Genomic DNA, 21,680 nt, shown 5'->3' with positions numbered 1-21,680 from the left:
AGGACAGAGTGGGAAGGAATCTTGGGTCTAGTTGTAATGAAATGAAACTTGCTTTAGCTCCACCCCACTTTCATTTTTGAATGCACCTTTTTATTCCGTGCCACCACATATAATGAAATGCTGCTACTCACGAAATACAATGCAGAACTTGGGGTCACTGTTGCAGTGAGGGCAGAAGCTGTCTGTCTGCTCCGACACTGGGTGACTTAGACCAAACTGTCTCCACAAAGGGGAAAAATGTCTTGAAGCACAGAACACAAGGAAGGGTCTTTAAAATAGGACTAACATTTGTTTGATGTACAATAAAATTGATTTGTCAGTGTTATTTTTATTATTACAGTGAGAAAGCTCCTAAATATGCATTCTGTAGGTTAAACAAGAAACATGACAAAAAAGATGATGTATTTGAGAACGTTTTTAATAAATAATGTGACAAAAATTACTTTTATGATTATTGAATCCTCGGTATGCAAAATTATGGCTAAAATATGAGGTTTCTTACATGAACATAATGAAAAACATTAATCACATGGTTGTTCCCTCAGTACTGCACGCCCTTTCTATTGTAACCATTTCTTAAAAATTAGCTAAATGAAAAAATTTAGCCCTCAGTAAATACCAAAACACTCCTTTCCCCCCACTGCGGCTAGGCCTGACAATTGTCCATAAACAAACACACAATTTTCCATTAGCACCGATGACAAAGAAATTATATAATTACAAAAGAGATCATAAAAATCTACAGACAAAGGACATAATTATGTAATTTCAAAAGGAACTAATGGCTCTATTTCATTGGAAATCCAATGTCAAGATAGGCCACAGCAAACTTGAGAATTTAAAGTCCAGAAAACGGGAAGTGTTAAGTTTATGGCCCATTCTTAGGTATGATACCATTACCATCTGTCACCTTTCAAATATTTCCAATACAAACATAGAGCATTAATAAAATAGGAAAACAAAAACAAAGGTGTAACATCTTACAATAAGACAAAAACGGTTAATAGTTACAATGTTTTACAAATAAAGTTTAGTGATTGTGCTTTTAAAACCAAAAATAAAATAAAAAAATAAACAGTGCATTACAAAAAAAAAAAAAAAAATCAACCCTCTCCCGCCCCCCCCCCCCAAACCATCCCAAGATCAAAACATAACTTCTTTAAGTGGCACTTCTTCTTTAAGGTGAATTGACACTATAAAGTAGAGGTCTGAGATTTGGGAAGTCATGATGATGATGTCCTTTCCCAGTGATGCTTTAAAATTGTCCATTGCTTTTAAAATTTTTGTTTTCAGTAGCACTGGTTGAGGCCAACAACCGCTTCAGTATTTGATAAGCTTAATTTGTGACAGAACTGCCAAGTTCACTTCGACATGCCTTCTTCCTATCCTAAAGAACATTTGCAGTAAAGAATGTACCTTCCAGATGAAGCATGATAGAATCCAGACAAATTAAAAGCTTTTGTGGCAGGGGTTGAAAAACCAGTATGTGTTTACACTACAAACCACCCTAACTCAAGTTGTGTGATTTATTTATTTTTGCTGCAAAGGAATCTGACCACTGGAAGAAAATACAATGCTAGTTGCACCAAGTGCAGCCTATAATAGCATTGGAAGGTTAGAAAATCTGCATAGATCTCTCTTTTTGCAATTTTCAGTTGCCCAATCAACAATAGTTTATTCATAAGATTATGAACTAGTTTGGTGACATACTTGTCTTGTACTGCACTGGCCACAACGGTAGCAAACTAAGGCTCCCCCCTCTGTCCAACAATGGAAGAAGTAGCTAGTGTAGCACCATAAAGAGCAGTTTAATTGCTGTCATGGACGGAGGAAATGTGTTATTTAAAGTGAACAAACAGGCTCATTATGTTTAGGTTTTTAAAATAACATTAAAATAAAGATTAGGATTTTGATAGCATAAAAAGATGGGGAATTGTACACTCTGATTGCACTGAACATTATTTCTGGCATCAAATATCATCAGACTTGAGGCATCTTAAGTGATATCTTTCTGATTAGATTTCAGAAACTTGTTACACCACATCTCTTCTTCAGCTTTCAGTTTCCTGATTAAAAACAAGAACACATGATGTATTTTGTGGGTATTTTCTTGCCATCTCACTCAGAATAATTTATGCTGTTCTGGAGAATATACTTACTAAAATAATTGTATTTAACAATATAGTAGATTATGATTTAAGCAGTAGTTAAATACTGCTTAGTTTTCACTGCTATAAAAACACTTTTAAAAAAGTTTCATGACAAATTACATACAAATTACATCTTTCCATCATAATATTGCTGTAGGATAATGCTTTGAATTTCATATTTTGTTGCTTCATTTCTATAAGATATCATATAGTATTTTCATACACAATTACTGAGATAAGCTGTGTTCAGCATTAATTTTGTATTATGCCTTATATTAAATATAATTAGCAACAAAAAATTGTAACAAAAGTTAAGAATTTAAAATTTCTGTGGTGCTCATAGATTAGTGGTTTAAAGATTAAATAGATATGAAACAGTGCTCCAATTGGAATTACACTTACCTGATGAGACCAAAAATCTAAAGGCTCTGTAGACTAACCAATTAAGGGATAAAAGAAAACTAGCTTTGAAGAATAAGCATTTGTGTTTTCACAAAAGATTCCCCCCTAGTGACTACAGAAATTACCTGTAATTCTTCTTCATCCTCTCCTTGCTCATATGTTCCAAATACCTGCATTTCTGCCACATTTCTTCGACCTAGATTTGCTTGTTCTGCCCTTTGTCTACTTCCTGATCCTCTGGATGACATAGAACTTGAGGAACTAGGATCTCTAGTGTTGTTTGATGTTGGAAATGTAGGTCTACAATATGGCAGAATATCCTCTAAGGAGAGAATTATACATGTGTTAATATTACTATAGACAAAAATGCCTTTTGAAACACACAATGTATTTTAGTTCTGCATTGGTACTTAAGTGATTGTTTTAGCATTGGAGCAATGGAAAAATAGCAAATATAAATTGCAGTTGATTACACTTTACTGTCTCTCAACACATTCTATGTGCCTGCACATCTATATGCTCTCTCCTCCAGATGTACACTGGAAGAATTGCTATTTTAAAAAGATGAATGGAAGGAAAGGAATAGGCTTCTTTTTAGGCAGAACTCGCTGCGACTTCTTCCATCACACAAAAGCTCCTAAATGTTTCTCTCTCAGACTGGAAGTGGGCAAAATAACAAGCTAAGAGAAGATGCTGGCCTGAATGCTTTTCAACATGAGCAGCTACTATGTACAACACTGCTGGAAAACAAATGACCAAGAATGAATGCATACATGATTGGGGTGAATGGGAATTGGCGGAGCTACCTACATGCATTGCACATACAAATCTGTGACATTGGAGGATCTTGATATTTTGCAAGAATACACATGACCCTATGCTATGTTTTCAAACACACATATACAAATGTTTATGGAAACACAGCCAGAATTATGGTATATAATATCAGTGAGACTCTGGGCATGATGGTGGAAGATTGAGATAAGGGAGGATAGTGGACTAAAAAAGGTGTTTAGCGAGAAGAGGTCAGAAGAAGTCATTTTCCCAATGCACCTTCTGTCCACACCTTTTTGGCAGCCGTGTATTCAGTGTTAGTGTGAAAGGGGTTATGTGTGTATACAGTACAGCTATACATACATAGGGCAGGTTGGAGCCCTGATTTCCTGTGGTTGCTGAATGCAGGAGTTTTGCACACTACTTCCCGACATCCAGTTGCTAAAGGAAGTAAGGCTAGTTTGTATGATCATGAGCCCTTCCTCACTGTGTGTGGGATAATATGCAAGGGACTGTATTGGTCACTTTCAGGTACATTGGTACCCTGCAAGATGAATGCCTCGCAAGACGAATGCCTCGCAAGACAAAAGGGTTTGCGATTTTTTAGTTGACTCGTAAGACGAATATATCTATGGCCTTGCTTCGCAAGACGAGGCATTCGTCTTGCGCGGTACCACTGTAAGAAGAACCCTCCCTGCTCTCCCCGATCACGCTCCGACACCCGGCTTCCTCCCGCTTGCTCTTCCCGATCACGCTCCGACACCCGGCTTCCTTCCGCTTGCTCTACCCAATCGCGCTCCCGACACCCGGCTTCCTCCCGCCGCTGCTGTGCACTCACCGCTCTCCCCACACCCGGCTTCCTCCCGTCGCACGGTTCTGGGCGCCTGCCTCCTCCTGCCATGTCCAGCATTGCTGTTGCTGGGTCCAGCTGGCTCGGGGTGTGCGGCCCTGCTGGGCGCCGACCCGGCAGGCCACCTCCTCCTCCTGCTGCCTTCCGGAGGCTCGGGGGGCTGCTGCGTGCCGACCTGGCAAGCCTCCTCTTCCTGCCGTGGCTTGGCGCCCGGAACTGGCTGTTGTTGCTACTGCTGCTGAAGTTTTGAAAAAGCGCCCAGTAGCGCCGCGCAGATCGCCCCAGTAGGAGCTGCAGCGCGCGCCGCGTGGAGCCGAGCCAGCAGCAGCCGCAGTGTCACCACGTGGAGTCCCGAGCCAGCGGGACCCAGCAAGAGCCGCTGTGCGTGCCGCGTGGAGCCCCGAGCCGCGACAGGAGGAGGAGGATTCAAATTGCTACCTTGCTGCTTGCTGGTAGCAATTTGAATCCTCCTCCTGTCGCGGCTCGGGGCTCCTCGCTGGACACGCCAGGAGGAGGCAGGCGCCCAGAACCGTGCGGCGGGAGGAAGCCGGGTGTGGAGAGAGCGATCGGGGAGGGTGCCCCCTCCCTGCGGGGCCAGCGGAGCCCGAGCCCGGCCCCGACTCCTGCCGCCTGCACCGAGGGGGAGAGCAAGCGGCAAGCGGCCGCCGCCACCACTCACTCACCGCTCTCCCCGCTTGCTTGGTGCAGGCGGCAGGAGGCTCCGGCTGGGCCCAACCAGGCCCAATCCCCCCCCTGCTGCTGCCGGCAACAAGCTTTTTTCCCCATAGGAACGCATTAATTAAATTTCAATGCATTCCTATGGGAAACTGTGCTTCGCAAGACGAAATTTCCGCAAGACGAAAAGACTTGCGCAACGAATTAGTTTCGTCTTGCGAGGCACCACTATATATTGTGACGCTATGCTTCAAAGAAGCTGAAAACGAACTGTTCTATGTGACAGTGAAGTTAAATGATAAGGCAGAATTTAACAAATTGCACACAAGTCTAGGTCAACACTGTTTTTGAAGTGAAAAATTACTTAAACATTAACAGTGTTTCTAATTTCACCACCAAGTTTTGCCACCTGCTTTTATGCCATTGGTATATAAATTGAAGAACAACAATCGCAGCACCATTCTTGGTGTATCTTGCTAATGACTTAACTTTATTGTGACCCATTGTCATTTACAGACCTCTTGCTTTTGTACCCATTTAACCAATTTACTACCCAATTTCTATTTCGTAGTTTTGTGACCTGGTTAGATAATATCAGGACTGGTTTGCTTATTGGATGACAGCTTTTACAAATATGGATACCTTCATACACATTCTTCAATCAGGCCTTACTGGCTGCCATAAAAATATATTATGTTTGTCCGGTATGAGTCATTTATGGCTTTTGTAACATGTTCTAGCTTGTTGTTTGTAGTTAAGTACCCAGAAACCAAACTACTTTTCTTTTGTTATTATGCTCTTCACGTTTTTAGAAAGGATTGAGTTGGCTTTGCTGTACCTTTTCCTTTTAGCAATCTGAAGAAAAACAGCTAATCTCTTCAGTTTCTGACAGAAAGTAAGTGATTAAGATGCAAGGAAAATTACTTTTCAGGGGTTACAATAACCCATGAGATGCCAGGATACAGTGCTGTTTGGACGAATAGGAGACACCAGATTTCTAAAGGTTTTTTATTTGTTTATGGTTTTCTCCTTCACATTTCCTAGCTGCAAAGTTTGGTGCTCTACCTTTTTGTTTTATTTTGTTTTGTTTTATATTATTAAATTTCAGGAGGTGCCTATATTACAAAGAGACAGTTCTTCTAAGCTTTTGTTTCAGTGGGGAATCTAGTTGGGTGACTAAGCTGAGACAACTTCATCATTGCAGGAAAAGCTTTTAGCATTTGGCCCAGTGTATCAAATCACCTTGGAGAATATGTGTTTTTGCTGGTGTGCCATCTCGCCTTGCTGCTTTGTTTCCTCGCGGTTTGCTTTCACTTTGCTGTTCCTGTGATTCTCGGCGCTCCGCTGAACTTGTCCGCATGTCAGAATGCTGACGGCCATCAGCTCCTTCTTTCCCCTTATAGCCCGGCCCTTTTCTTTCCACTGCCCTTTCTGTTCTTGGGTCTATAGAGGACAACTTTGGCAACATGACGGACCGTACCTCCAGTTGAGATTTGGACTGAGCAGTGGGAGATTTTATAGCAGGTGGCGGTACTGGTGGCGGTGGTAGGTCTACAAAAGGGTGAAAAGAGAAAATAGCTGAAATTATTTTTTAAAAATCATTTAAAACAATTTCATGTTTCTTAATATTTCTACACATTTTGGAAGCTAATATTAATTCTATCTCTTTAAATTAGAAAAGTTAAAGGCCATAAACATTTGGTAAGTTCAGATCCTTTTGTAGCTAAAAAGCACTATTCATATAGCAGAGCAGGCTTGGGGAAATGCAAGGCTTGCAGAAGTACAAAAAATCTTTAGAAAAAGATCCCTAAATTAGTGGGGGGGGGGCCTTCCAAATCAATCTAGTGACAACAGCATGCTCAGAGTTCTGTTCATAGAGACATCCTCTGCATGTGTGTCAGGATGACTGCAGAGATGCCCCCAATGTGTGAATAGTACTGGGAAGGGAGTGAGTGTGGCTCTGCTCTCCAGCCTTGCACAAATATAGTTACATGTTCCTGAATACATGGGTAAAACAAATAATAGAATATTCTTGTTAATGTATAGTCATCAAAGAGATTTTATAACTCTTCTTCTGGGATTACTTAATGCTACTTTTTATTAACTAATATGTTAACAATTTTATTGCCATCTTTGTATGAGTTTATAGTTTTTTAAAAGTTAGAAAAGGGGTTGGGTGTGAAAGAAAAAGGGCATGGAGCTCAATCATCATTGTAAGCCCCTGTCCGTGCCTCAGACTGTTTCGGGGCTTGAACTGGTTTATATAAAGTAAAATGTAAAAACAGATTAAAATATTGATAAAAATGGATAGTTATTTCATAGAATGTAACATGGCAATATAAGCCAATGGCTTTCCTGGGTGCAAATCTTATTTTAAAATAGTATTCATTGAAATAGGGAAAATGTCTTGATTGTAGGTCTGTATGTTGGATATAAACTTGGCAAAAAAAGATGTATGGCATTCAGAAGCAGACAAATGTGACACTTAAGGCAGGGAATGAAAAGTGGAGCACTGAAGCTTTTGTTCCTTTTTATATAGCTTTCGAATATAAAGAACATTTTTTTTTTTAGAAAACGATGATTATTTTTTTATACAGCTATGTGTTCTTCATGCTATTTCTGTTCATTCATTAACAATTAACAGCTTAAAATTAAAAATGCTGTTAAGTGATGCATAATAGCACACATCAGTATCATAAAAGTACAGAAAGGCTTCAAAGCCCACTTGAGGAAAGTAAGATACAAGGCTGGTTTGCATCAAGAGGGACTGGTTGCCAATGACAGGTATACATCAAAAGGAGCAGACTGTGGAAAATGGGTCCATGAGAGGTGTAAATAATAGTCATGTGCTTGTAAAGCATTCATCCCAAGTGCATGTATTGCACAATGAGGAAGAGTGAAATTTTAAAATCCCTGCTCCTGCAGTTTGCAATAAATGTGTCCCAAAAAGGAAATAAGAATGCTTTATAAATCTCAGAGCAGCTGTGCCTTCCATTTAATGGGTCTGTCAGGTATTTGCTGTCAGCCAACATGCACAAAGGGGGAAGAGAGCCAGTGAACACTACTGTAGAGATTAAAATTAAAAGAGCACAGATATAGTTTGGCTATGAATGTACCAAGAAAAATAAAAAGGCCAATGAAATAACAGGAAACTCTTCTAATAAACCTGTGACAATTTCTCCACAGCAACAATGTCTATAGGGGCATTTATTAGTAGAGAAAGAACAGTTATCCACTTTATTTTACATATGAATAAAAGTTTATTATACAGCTGATGAGAAAAAATGAGCCCGGCTTTCTGTTATTGGAAGCAGTGATATGATGCAAACAGATCTTGAGGATCAGCACTAAAACGTTCAAAAACTGTAAACCATTAAAACAATTGTTTAAAAAATGATATGGTGGGTATGTGTGTGTGCTTAACGTGGAAACTACTGATCCATAATATAGATGTACTTTCCAATAGTTGAGAATGGAGAGAGATACCCACTCCTACAAACTATTGGTGCATGGTGGTTTCTGTCCTTGTACCCTCTGCCCCACCTTGTTATAATGGTTTACTGTTGTACTGCCCTTGCAAATACCCAGTAGCTTTTGAGAGAGAAACTAGTAATACTTTTTAAAAGTGTCTGTGCCATAGGACTAGTTCCAGCAGTGGAAGACATAGTTTGCACTTAAAATATTGTAATTCCTGCTGAAAAGAGGCTGGAACTGTAAGCAGTAAACTGTAATACACACACTTTATAACTTATACCTAGCTCAACTACGGTTTGGAGAATAATTATTTTTAAACTTCTAAATATTTGAATACTTTGGTTACCACAATGCTGCTAAAAACTGGGCCAGTTTGGAGCCTTAACTTTCCAGGAGGAGATCACACCCCATCCTGCTCAGTGATACCTGTGATTTTGTTGATTAAAATGAAGAAGAATTAAGTGCCAGGAAAGATGAAGACTGTGTGAAGAGTTCTTTACTTCCAGAAACATAGTTGTGTTAATTATGTGGCATTCTACTCCACAAGAACCTATGCCAGAATAAATATGTTACTCTTTAAGGTGCCATAAGACATTTTCATAGGTTTACGTCTTAATAATTATGTAGAAGGACCTTCAATGTAGCTTTACTACATTGCAGCAATTGCTACAATGCAGCAATTCCCCTGTCCAGAATGGCTCTTTATACAATTATGAAAAACACAGGAACTCTTGTGACAAACATTCTGTAAGCAAATCAGGAGTAGTTCCAGTTCTAGAGATTTGGGTTAAAGATAGGTCTTGATTCTTAGCTAGTTAACGTGTTACTGTGGTATAATATAGTTCTACAGATTTTGCTGGATCTTGAACTATCTTAAGATTTCACCTTTATTTGTAGATGTTATTGTTTAATAGAGCTATCAAGTTGTATCCAGTGATGTTCTCTGGCTTGATCCCATGGAAGGTTCCATTAGCGGAGTGCGGATGGAGACAAATTTTGCTGATTCCCCACACCCTCTGTTTCAAAGGATCCTACAAACCTTTGGAGCAGGCTAGGAGAAACACTGAGTGCTGAAGGGGGAATTGGTAAAAGGCACCTATCTCCCTGTACTGCTGATGGAGGCCCCACTGAATCAAAGTGCCTTCCATCAATGGAGAGATGCCACTGGATGCAATTCATCATTTTGTTCATAAATCTCAAGGGATGCACCCATCTCTCAAATGCGTAGCTCTTACAAAATTCTGAATATATTTTAAATACATTAGTGTCTGATTGCACAGGAGTCTACTTAATAGGCTGGAGACAGAAAAACAAGAAGTGCCCAACCTTGCAAATAGCTTCCTCGGCAGGCAAGACCTTGCTAATTCATTTTAATACAGGAAGACCAAGCACACATTGTTCTGTACATGCATATTACCTACTTTTCCAATGAACAGAAACCATAGAATCACATAGGAAGTCAGTAAGAACACCCAGGTGTCCCCATAATTATGGCTCCTTTTTAAGGAACTAATGTTGATCAAGAAGAAAGACTACTGATAATAAAATGTGGTTGAAGATAGCCCATGTAACAGTAATAAGGACAGGCATTTAAAAATTAGGCAATCTCCAACTCTTCAATTTAATGTATAACCAGGGGTATATTGTGACACACAGTGATTAAACAGAACGCTGATAGTATTTAAATAGAAAGTGGCCTAGTAGCAGTTTTTTTTTGTTAAAAATACAATTTGATGTATGCCAGTAATGACCGCCACAAAGTGATATGCTCTTTAGAGAAAGCTTTATCACAACCTGCAGAGAAGGTAGAGAAACTTTCATTACAACCAACCATTCCTTGCTGAGAGGAATCCTTCAAATCAAAAAAGGAAACTTTTCAGAGGTCAACACTATTTCACCCCTGCAGTATTTATTTAACAGCTCAAATCACAGAGAAAATCCGGAATCAATCTGCCTCGTCTGCTGCAAACTGGCACACTTACTTATTAAAAAAGAAAATGGAGGCCTCCATGGTGAGAAATAAAAAATAAATCACACAGTGACATCAAACCAATATATGGAACCCAGAGGTAACTAGAGAAGGTCAGCTGTGCTCAACTATTTCATTTATACATGTCTGCATATTGCTGCTGCATTGTTGCCCGCTTAAAGAAAAACAATTAACGGATGCTATTTTATAGCATGTCCTACAGGGAAAATTTTCCTTACGTGAATTTTCAACACTTTAAATGAGAGGCTATAGGAACCATGGGAAAAATAATTTTAGGAGAGGAAAAATCAACCCAGCCAGCAGTTTAAAATTGAAAGAGGAAAATGCAAATAGATATTTGGAATAATTCCAAGTACAGTGGTACCTCGGGTTAAGTACGTTTCAGGTTAAGAACTCCGCTTAAGAACAGAAATCATGCTCTGGCGGCGCAGCGGTAGCAGGAGGAGGTCCCATTAGCTAAAGTGGTGCTTCAGGATAAGAACAGTTTCAGGTTAAGAACGGACCTCCGGAACGAATTAAGTACTTAACCTGAGGTACCACTGTATAAGAGTCAAAGTAAATTAAAATAGTTTCATATAAGATGGAATGTTGTACAACTGGAATGTTGTATATTGTTATACATTATTTCCACTTCAAAAACAGTCTGAATATTGTAGATTTTTAACTTTCCATTATTTTATTTTCTTGTTTTATGTTTTTATATTGTTGTAAACTGCTGTGATATATTTTTAAAGATACAGTAGTATATATAGATCTATATATAAATATATAGATCACAAATCCCTTGAATCAGTAAAAATGTGTGAATCCAAGAACCAAGACGGCTATACAGTGGTACCTCGGTTTAAGAACTTAATTCGTTCCGGAGGTCTGTTCTTAACCTGAAACTGTTCTTAACCTGAAGCACCACTTTAGTTAATGGGGCCTCCCACTGCCGCTGTGCTGCCAGAGCACAATTTCTGTTCTTATTGTGAAGCAAAGTTCTTAACTTGAAGTGTTATTTCTGGGTTAGCAGAGTATGTAACCTGAAGCGTATATAACCTGAGGTACCACTGTATCTGCCTGTACAGTAACCAACTGTATTATTTTTGATGCCCGTTTGAAACATTTTTGTTAAGGCAAGCATATCCAAACACATAGATGTTGACATGTTTTATTCTCTTTTTAGTTTACTTCTCTTTTCAATTGTTTCTAAAATGTTTTAATAACTCATTTTTAACTATTTTAGTCATTATTTTAATATTTCTTCTAAACCACATAGAGGTTCTGTTGCAGTCAAGCAGTATATAAATTTTGCTAAAAAATAAGTAATTTAATAAAGTTTTGGCTCAACCCAAAAGTTGTGGGCCCAGGCATATTGAGCCCATGGCCAGCAAAGAGGCCAAGACACAGATATAATTATCATAGGACACCCTCTTGGGGTTTGAATAGGCCACAACCTTTCGATAACAGATGTCAGTAGTTTTTAGCATAGGCACTGGGAGTAAATCCTGACTCAACCAACCCGGCTACTGGTTGATTGTTTGGCTGGGTTATGGATCACCCTATGGTATACAGCAGGCTTCCTCAACCTCAGCCCTCCAGTTGTTTTTTGCCTACAACATCCATGATCCCTAGCTAGCAGGACCAGTGGTCAGAGATGATGGGAATTGTAGTCTCAAAACATCTGGAGGGCCGAGGTTGAGGAAGCCTGTTATACAGCAAATCAGGGCAACCATCCAAGATCACAATTTTAGGTGGAATGCTATGGCCCATCAGCCCTTGTCGGGGCATCTCGGCAGAAGCATCTCTTCTTGGACCCCGATTCCTTGGAGTGAAGGGCATAGGGTTCCTGAGCTGCCCCCCCATCAGCCCCCTGAGCCATCTCACCACCAAATGGTATACTAATTTTGCTTTAAAAAAAGTAAAAAATATATATATGCTGTAACAGTTTCCGTCCTTAGAAAATTTTGAAGACTGAAGTTCCCATAAAAATAATTACACTTTTCCTCAGTGTTTGACCTTGTGAGAGCTTGCACCTAGTGATAGAATAAAACCCAGACAACCATAGTTCAAAGACTTAAGCTCATGATGGCTTTTCCAAATATTCAATGGGATCTGCCATTCTCAATTAACAAATTTGTGCCTGGTGGTAAGTTTCCACCAGTTTCCTTAAGAAAAGGGCAGTATATCAACTGGTTATCTTTAACTTCTAAATAAAAATTTGAAGGGGTTTTACCAAATGAGAATCCAACATGTACGTTTTGTTGAGCTGAACAATATGAATTTCTTCATTTTCTTCACTATTTTCTTACCCCCTGTGTGTGTGTGTGTGTGTAGTATTTTGCAACAATTCAGTGAAAATGTTGGAGGTATATTATGGAATACTAAACAGAATCAATAAACTGTTGTGCATCAGTAAAAGCTTTTTAAAATCCAGGTGTTTGTTCAATCACTGCTCAGCAACAAGGTGAAACAATGAAGTGTGTGTAATGTGCCTTTATATACATTCACTGACTTCACAATGTAGCCAAATCTGATTGGTTATATTGGCTTGTGGTAACATAATACTCGCTTGAACTCATTGGGAATACATAGTAATAATTTTTAAAAAATCACTGAAGCAGCAGCCTTTTGAGGAACAATAGCTGTGAACAAGCACAAAAATGCTGACCTTTTGTGGCCTTTGAAATAATAAAAAACCATGAAAAATAAATTAGCCCAGCAACTGACACAACATCCAGCCACACAGAATTAGTGATGGACAACCACAAATGTCATGAAACAAAAACCAATCATGTGCTGTGAACATTACTGGCTAACACTTAGGAATAATTACTGGCCATCCCTTTGCTACCTTCCCTCCACCAAGCAGGGGAAAGCTTTGAGGACAAGTGAAGGTAGTAGCAAGTAGAAGAGGTCCTGCATGCTTCTCTGTCACCTGGAAAATCGTGTGTAGAATATTTTCCTGCCAGGCAATAATGATGCTGGGGCCTGTAGTCAATTCCCATCATTCCCAGTGTCAAAAGAGCTTCTAATTTATTTTCTAGTTAGAAAATCTCAGTGTAACTTCCTATAAAGGTAAATGACGCAAGTAGATTGTTTGATAGAGCATCAAATATACTGAGTATGCCTAAGAGTGTAAACTAAATTCAGACAAGTTAATATCACTTGTGAGTCCCCAGTCTTCCACAAACCACTATTGAATAAAACTTGTACAATAGGAAGAAGATACATTTATTGTTATCATTATCTATTGGTCACTTTTTGCCATGGCAACTTGATGGAACTTAACAATATTTTAAGCAAACCCCACGCCCCAACAAACAAAAATTCCACATTAAAGCCCACCCAAGCAAAAAGGCTCATTAAAAAGAAAGGTTTGTGCCTGGCTCGTATAACAGTGCCACCAGGTGAGGCTCCCTGGTGAGAGCATTCCACAAGCAGGGAGTCACCACCGAAAAGGCCTGTTCTTGTGTTGCCCCACCCTCTGGATCTCCTGTGGAAGGGACACATGGTGAAGGGCCTCAGATGACAATTGACGGGTCTGGGTCTGTTTCTTTGGGGAAAGGCAGTCCTTGAGGTATTGGGGTCCTGATAGGGGCAGACTTTTATTTATAAATTCTACAATAATTCATTTTGGTACATTTGCTTTTTGTGGAGGTTCTTGTTAGGTAACCATATAAATATAGGTGGTGGTATTAATAATGATAATGATGATGATGATGATGATGATAATACTAGTAGTAGTAGTAGTAGTATTCCCTCAGCTCAGTGCCCTGTGTGGGTGAACTGCCCACATCACCCTAAATCCAGCACTTGTCTTTAGCTGTGTAAGACTTTATAGATAAAAACCAGCATTTGGACCCTGGCCCAGAAACTAAACGTGGCTGCTGAATTCTGCATCTGCTGAAATTTCTAAACCATTATCAAAGCCAGCTTCACGTGTAACATATTGCAGTAAGATTGCCTGATTGTAGACAACAGAGATTAGGCTATCCCTGTCCAGATAGGGGTGCAACTGGGCCACCAACCAAAGCTGATGGAAGGCACTCCTAAGGCCACTTAAGTCTTAAGTGACAGCGATTGATCCAGAAGTTCTCTGAAGGTCTAGCTCCAAGGGCCTTCTGGTGGTTCCCTCACTGCGAGATGTGAGGTTACAGGGAACCAGGCAGAGGTCCTTCTCAGTAGTGGCGCCCGCCCTCCAGACACTCACAAAGGACCTTCACCATCTTCACTGGTTCTGATTTAAACGAGAGGTAGAGCTGGGTACTGATGAACACCCAGCCCAAACCCCGATGATCTCTCCCAGCGGCTGCATGTAGATTTTGAAAAGCATGGGGGAGAGAACAGAACCCTGAGGCACCCTACAAGTGAGAGCCCAGGGGTCTGAACACCCCCCCCCCCACTTTCTGAACGCGGCCCAGGAGGAAGGAGCGGAACCACTGTATAACAATGCCCCCATCCATCTGGTCTAAGGAACTACCCACTAAGAGTGCCTCAGCCGTATGAGGATTTAGCTTATTGGCTGTCATCCAGTCCATTACTGAAGTAAGACAGCAGTCCAGCATATCCATTGCCCACATCTGCAGATGTAAAGGAGAAGTAGAGTTGTGTGTCATCAGCATATTGCCGAAAACAAAATTCCACACGTGCCCACTCTGTGGTTTCTTGCAGGTGTCAAACAGCATGGGGATAAAATGGAAACCTGCAGAAGCCCACATTGAAGGCTCCCTGGGCCAAACACCCTCTGAAAAATACCATCCATGTAGGACTGGAAGTATATTGCTAAACGTAGTAATTTTAGCCAATTTTAATGACGGTTGGCCCCACAGTTTAATAAAATGAAGCTACTTGCTTTAGGTGGCACCATGGGGGGGGGATGGGATTCTCCCCACCCCAAAGTATTGACCCTAGTGGGGGTTGGCAAGTGGAAAATGTTATTTGGGCTCCAATTCAAGCATCAGAAAAGCTTGAGCTGGACCTGTAAAAATGAGTGAATGATAAATAAATAAAATATTTGCTAAACTTTGGTTAAATACACAAGTTAATATGATGAAGTACGGTAATCAGTATCCTCCATCAAAAGTATTTTTATCAAAAGGCTGGTCTGTAGCAAACACTTTTGCTTTCCTGTCCTGTAGAATATTTTTTAAAGCACTGCTTTTATTCTGAAAAGGAATAAATCTCAGCATGTCATCAAATACAAGAAACTCTTGGGTAACTAGAAAAGGTCAAATGTTTCACATATGTCTGCTCCACTCTTTCCCGCTTAAGGGAGGGAATTAGTTATATGATGCCATACCCTGTTGAACACAGGTATTACTTTAATGCACTTGCTGTCTGCTTTACAGTGTGATAGAGACTCTATCCAAAAATAATCAAATAACCAGTTTTTATTACTATTTCAATTATCAGAGAATAACTTCCTGTTGCTACATGGCTTACATATTCTGGACCACCTTATCACACACAGGTTCAAGGAAATTCATGTCTAATTATAAAATGTGCTAAAATAAGCATATGCACGAGAACACAAACTACATTCTGATTAAGTTTATCAGAACAGCTGCAATTTTGTAAATTACAGTGCTATGCAGACTAGCATCGTATAAAAACTTTTAATAGAAAATTACCAACAAATGCAGCTCAGTTAGTTAATTCTTCTTTTAGAAAAAAATAACTATATAAAGCTCTGGACAAGATTTCTTTTCTGGTATTCTAGCCAGCACAGATGTTTTCATATCGCGGTTTGATGTTTCTCAATTTTTCACGTAGGGGCTCCCACTTAAAACTAATAAACCTGTTAAGACATCTATAAATTCTCACAAAAAGCCATTACAAGGGTTCCATAAATATAAACTTAGTGGCATAGTTCTGGGATTTATACCATGCATTTCTCACTTTCCAAAAAGCCAAACAAAAAAGCCCCTCCAAATAAACAAGCGTGCACAAAACTGCTTTAATAACCTCTTGAAATCAGATAATATTCTGACAATTCAGTTTCAGTGACAAAAGGAGCCTGGGCAGAAGCCAAGAGGCCCAGGTGCATTGTGTCATGCCAGTATTTAATGTAGTCTAATATCAGATAGATGCTAGTAGAGAAAATACTCAGAATAAAGTACAGATAATAGCATGGACAACCACTCATTGCAAAATTACTTTTGCTCATCATGCTGTGCGCTTTGTATTAAATTTTTCTGTCAAGTGGCAGGAATCACAGGGAGAAGTGGCTTGAAAACCCCTTCTTGTAACCCTCGATAAGTATCTATAATATTAGGCTTTCATATGATAATGGCAAATGATGCCCCTCTTTGAAAAATTTCTGACTGGTAATGAAAGTCCTAATCAGATTGTTGTTGTTGAGAACCAGGAGGTGGGGGAATGATGCCACTGCTGCTTGCCACCCCTCCTCTTTAGTGAATTTAGAAAACTTGACAAGATGGGTAAATCTTACATGAATTTCCAACAAAGCCCTTTGGTTGTTTTATAAAACTGAAAGGTGGTGGTTTAATAAAAGCTGGCCCTCCTGAGGCATTTTCATTAAAGGCTCTCTCTAGACAACATCACAATGTTTGCATTATCCTTCTATGCTCCCCAGAGAATACAAGCATTACCTTTTCAGCAGGAGTCGATATTGTGTGTGAAGGCATGAGAGGAGATGATTAGATTCTGCCTTTTGGTGCACAAAGTAACCTCTTGGAACAATACTATGGTTAGGATTAAAATTCAACGATTTTGCTGCCTGCTATTTTAATGCTAAATTGTTTCTGTGATGGGAAAAATGACACTACGGAGGATTTATTTTAATGAAGATTTTAATCTCATGCATGTATTATTTTCCACTATTGTACCCATTTGCAGTCTTCTCTCTCTCTCTCAAAAAAAAAAAAACCCCCACAAAAAACAGTGACAGTTAATGGCTGATTAGGGTATTAGAGAAAACAAATGGACTTTTAATGTATGTGTGTACAGGAGAATTCAGGACAGACTGAAAACAGGAATGATGCTTAGGATAGGCTATGTTGAATATGTATAGCATCAGGAAATGCCAGCCACTTTTCACTTAATGTAACTTACTGTAAGCTTTGCAAAAATATAGTATTTGCACTAGAAGTGTGCACATCTGAACAAAGCATTTACCATCTGTGTAGACTTCTCTTCGTAGATGTCCTTGCTGGTGCTTTTGCTTTTTGACAGGTCGTACCTTCTGAATTACAGCAGCACTCATGTTGCTGTCAGTAGAGACAGGGCTGGTGGGTCTGGGGCAGTGTGAGGCATGGTAATGTTTACGGCCTGGAAACAAAGAGGCACACAATGTTATAATTTGTTACTTTATATCTGAAACAAGAATAGTCTTTTGATTCTGTAAATAAATATATTGTTATATAATTAGCATTATTTAGATTTAATGTCACATTAATATAAACATGCAATACTTTTTTATCCAGACCTTTTACAGAGCAAAACACATTTAAATGGATATGAACAGCACCAAGATAATCATTGTTCTATTTAACATTTATATATCATTTTCAAATGTTCAAATGATTTCACATGCATTATCGATTGTAGTCCTTTCAACAACCCTGCAAGGTAAATCAAATTATAATAACTCATATAACATTCTCAAGCCACCTAATAGTGGACAATTGTCACATTCCCAGAAACCCGTATATATGTATATACCCTCCCTGTGTCTGCCCGGTTCTTCCACCTGATCTTCACCCACCCTAAGTTTCAGTACTTGTCACTAGGGAACCACTGAAATTCTTGCCACCCCAATGAAGCTTTTGTTGATATATTTGTTAACAAGTCCCAAGGCTTAGGATTTCTTTGCTGCTGCTACTTAAAGTGTCACCAACAATTACCATAGTTTATGAATTGCTAAGACAGTTTAGAATGTATTTACTTTTTGGCACAAAATAAAAATGCAGTGTTTTTTTACCATTGAAAAAGGCTAGAGAGAAAAAGTTATAAATACTGCAGCATGTTCTTTCTTGTGGGTGGTTAGATTCATCACATTTTTATTTCACCTCTCATCTAAGTTGCTTCCATGGTAAAAGCAACCTGACAAGGCACCAGAGAATCAGGGGGGGAAACCAGAGTTTGGGGAAAGACTTGCAGGAAGCACACAAGGTAACCCATAGCAAATTTACACTTGTGCTTTAACATGAAGGTGTCCCTCTTTGTACATAGTGAGAAATGCTATGAATGTTTATAGTGTGGGAAAAGGTTGTTTAGATGTTTCTAGCTTAAAAGGTTAGAAGCAAGTGAGGAAAATATGGGAGGTGGTTTCCTCACTACACATATCTTTTTTATTTCTTTTAATTTGCTAAATATTAGAAAACACAACTGGGGACTATCCCATTGAGGAGACTGCTTAGATTGCAAAGGAGAGCCTAAGAAAATATCTAAAACTATATACCTTAACTTTGGCTTTATAGTTTTACCTTTGTTATCAAAAGTGTACACCAGGCCATGTCTTGTTTATTGTTTATTTATTGACATGATTTACTGCTAAAGTTTTACTGGATCTTTTCCATAGATTTTTGTATGGTTTTTATTGTATTGTGTTGCTCTTTCTTCTTCTGATTTTGTGTTATTCTTTAAAAGTTTTTTTTAAGTACCTTAAGAGAATCTTAACATAGCAAGTGACTAATAAATTCATTGTCATCATTATCATCATCATCTCATAGAGGCCATTATGAGGTCCACCATTTTATCCTCTCAGCTATGAAGTTGCTATTATTATTATTATTATTATTATTATTATTATTATTATTATTATTATTATATTTTGCCCCAGACACTAGGCTAGGAGAAAGTGACTTCCTGAGTTTTATGGCTGATCAAGAAGGGTAACATGGTCCAATTCCAACATTGTAACTACTTTTGTACTTTTGTACATCATAGAAAGAAATGCCCTGCAAAGTACATGTACTATACTATACTTTTTGACCAGCCTTGCCACAATCATTAGCCATAATAGCTGCAGCGGGGTTGGCGTCCCCCACTGCTGTGTGAAAGTGCTCCAGCTGCCAGTTGCCTAGGATTTCAGAGCTGAAGGAAGAAACGTTCTAGCTTTCCACCTGCCTCCAAAGAGCATCATGGCAAGAGAAGGTCAACCTGGCTTCATCCTGGAGCAGTTGCTCCAATCCTTTTCTTTTTCCTCCAGCTCTGTTGGCAAGGACTGTTTTACTGCATAATATATGTACAGCACTTAGAAAATGTGATTGTCTGGTGAATTCATTTTACTGAAATAATGGAGATCACATAAAAATTCTCCACATCAACTAAATAAAGCATAGAATTGCTGACAAGAGGCCCCTGAGAGCTTGTGTTCACAAGAATATAGAGGTGCCACTTCTGTTAAAGGGAAAGGGGAAGCCATTCCTTATGGAAGAGTGGAGTGAGTGTGGGTGTGTAAAACTAGTAGTTCTTCCTCATTTAGTACTACGATGCACAGTGAATTTCATACCTTATAAAGGACCTTTCTGGGGAGGGGTTGTAGATCGGTAGTGGAGCATCTGCTTTGTATGCAAGTGATCCGAGATACAAATATATGAAACCCTGGAAAGCTACTGCCAGTTACTGTTATCAGTACTTGAGCTACATGGATCAGTGACCTCATTTTGTGCAAGCAACGTTCTGTGTTCTTAAGAAATAGGGTAGAATAGCACCAGTGATGCTTCTCCTGGATGGAGACAGGTTTGTCTCCGCTTCTTCCCTACTTTACTTCCTTCGGGGGCAGGGGCAGTCATGTTCTTTGCTGCTCGGACTTTTATTTAGTCCTCTTCCCATTATAACATTGCTTTGTTTTCATTGTTTTCACAGTGTGTATGTGTGTGTGCACTTTGGTACAATATTTTTAGCTGTGTTTGTTACAGCCAGTATTTATTGCTTTTATGAACATATATTTTAAGTTTGCACTGTTTTCATGGGTTGGAATGACGAGGGGTGTTGTTTAAGCTTAGGCTCCTGGCTAACTTCTATAGATAAAATCATCTGTGCAGTGTGTACATTTGAAAAGTATTCATTTGACTTGAAAGTGTAGCACAGTTAAAACAATTGCACAAGCATGATGGGCTTTGCTGAGATGGCTATATACTACAGTGGATGTTGTTGTTCAGTCATTCAGTCCTGTCCGACTCTTCGTGACCCTATGGACCAGAGCACGCCAAGCACCCCTATCCTCCACTGCCTCCAGCAGTTTGGCCAAACTCATGCCAGTCGCTTCGAGAACACTGTCCAACCATCTCATCCTCGGTCCCCTTCTCCTTGTGCCCTCCATCTTTTCCAACATCAGGGTATTTTCTAGGGAGTCTACGCTTCTCATGAGGTGGCCAAAGTACTGGAGCCTCAACTTCAGGATCTGTCCTACCACTACAGTGGTACCTCTAGTTAAGAACTTAATTCGTTCTGGAGGTCCGTTCTTAACCTGAAACTGTTCTTAACCTGAGGTACCACTTTAGCTAATGGGGCTTCCCGCTGATGCTGCGCTGCCGCGGCACAATTTCTATTCTCATCCCGAAGCAAAGTTCTTAACCTGAGGTACTATTTCTGGGTTAGCGGAGTCTGTAACCTGAAGCATCTGTAACCTGAAGAGTCTGTATCCCGAGGTACCACTGTATAAGGGAATTTCTATCACTCTCTATATGAAACTTTGATATGTGCACAGGATTCACATAGGGACAGTCTTTCAGAAAGATTTGCTTAGGATTACAGCTAATTATATATCAACTGGGAATCCCTGATTAAATATATGATAGCAGTGAAGAAGCCTCACCTCCCACAGCATCCTGCATTTGACGCCTTGCTACCTTGAGACCAGCATATTCTGCTGCTGCAGCAACAGCCTGTGCAAAATCTGCATCTGTAAAAAAGGATCCATCTGATGAGCTAACGCTAGACCGTCCACTTGAGATATTGTCATCTTCTGAGGCTGAACCCCATCCATTGATCATGGAACCTGTCACAGAGCTCTCCAGATCTCCTACACTTGAGGCTGGTGTCTGTTCAAGACCACGCAAAAGAAGCCTTCTGTTCTGCATCTTGGCCACTTCCATGTCTGCTTCATCCTCCTCTTCTGGTGCATCAGTATCCATGTCTGATACAAGAGGTCCTGAAATGTAACCATAGGTATGTGGCGGAGAGATAGGTCTTGGAGGTGGAGGAGGGCTCACAGGCTGACGTCTGTGTGTGAAAAAAATAGTTTAAAATGGTTACAGATTAACAAAACATATACAGCTATAATTTCCTATTTTATTGAGTCTCCAACTGATTTTTATTTCTTTTAGAAACTGGAAATGGTTGACTACTAAAGTAGAAAAGTAATATCACCTTCCTTAATTACTAGAATACAGACTTTTTTTGAACTGGTTCT

General features: G+C 39.6%; 1 protein-coding gene across 6 annotated transcripts in view; it reads right to left on the bottom strand.

Annotated features, from left to right (window-relative positions):
* Window positions 1-397: 397 nt before the first annotated feature.
* Window positions 398-21,680, bottom strand: part of ROBO1 (roundabout guidance receptor 1) — a 611,457-nt gene continuing 590,174 nt past the window's right edge. For all 6 annotated transcript variants that reach the window (XM_033146826.1, XM_033146829.1, XM_033146827.1 and 3 more), the window contains 5 exons: window positions 21,084-21,490; window positions 17,438-17,590; window positions 6,094-6,402; window positions 2,678-2,874; window positions 398-2,066 (listed from right to left, as the gene is read on the bottom strand). In XM_033146826.1, coding sequence (XP_033002717.1) covers window positions 2,052-2,066; window positions 2,678-2,874; window positions 6,094-6,402; window positions 17,438-17,590; window positions 21,084-21,490 — 1,081 coding nt within the window. In that variant the 3' untranslated portion in view covers window positions 398-2,051. The remainder of the gene's footprint in view (window positions 2,067-2,677; window positions 2,875-6,093; window positions 6,403-17,437; window positions 17,591-21,083; window positions 21,491-21,680) is intronic.

This window comes from Lacerta agilis, chromosome 4 (genome assembly GCF_009819535.1).
Source record: "Lacerta agilis isolate rLacAgi1 chromosome 4, rLacAgi1.pri, whole genome shotgun sequence".
NCBI lineage: Eukaryota > Metazoa > Chordata > Lepidosauria > Squamata > Lacertidae > Lacerta > Lacerta agilis.
This window is presented reverse-complemented; position numbering and strand designations above follow the sequence as displayed.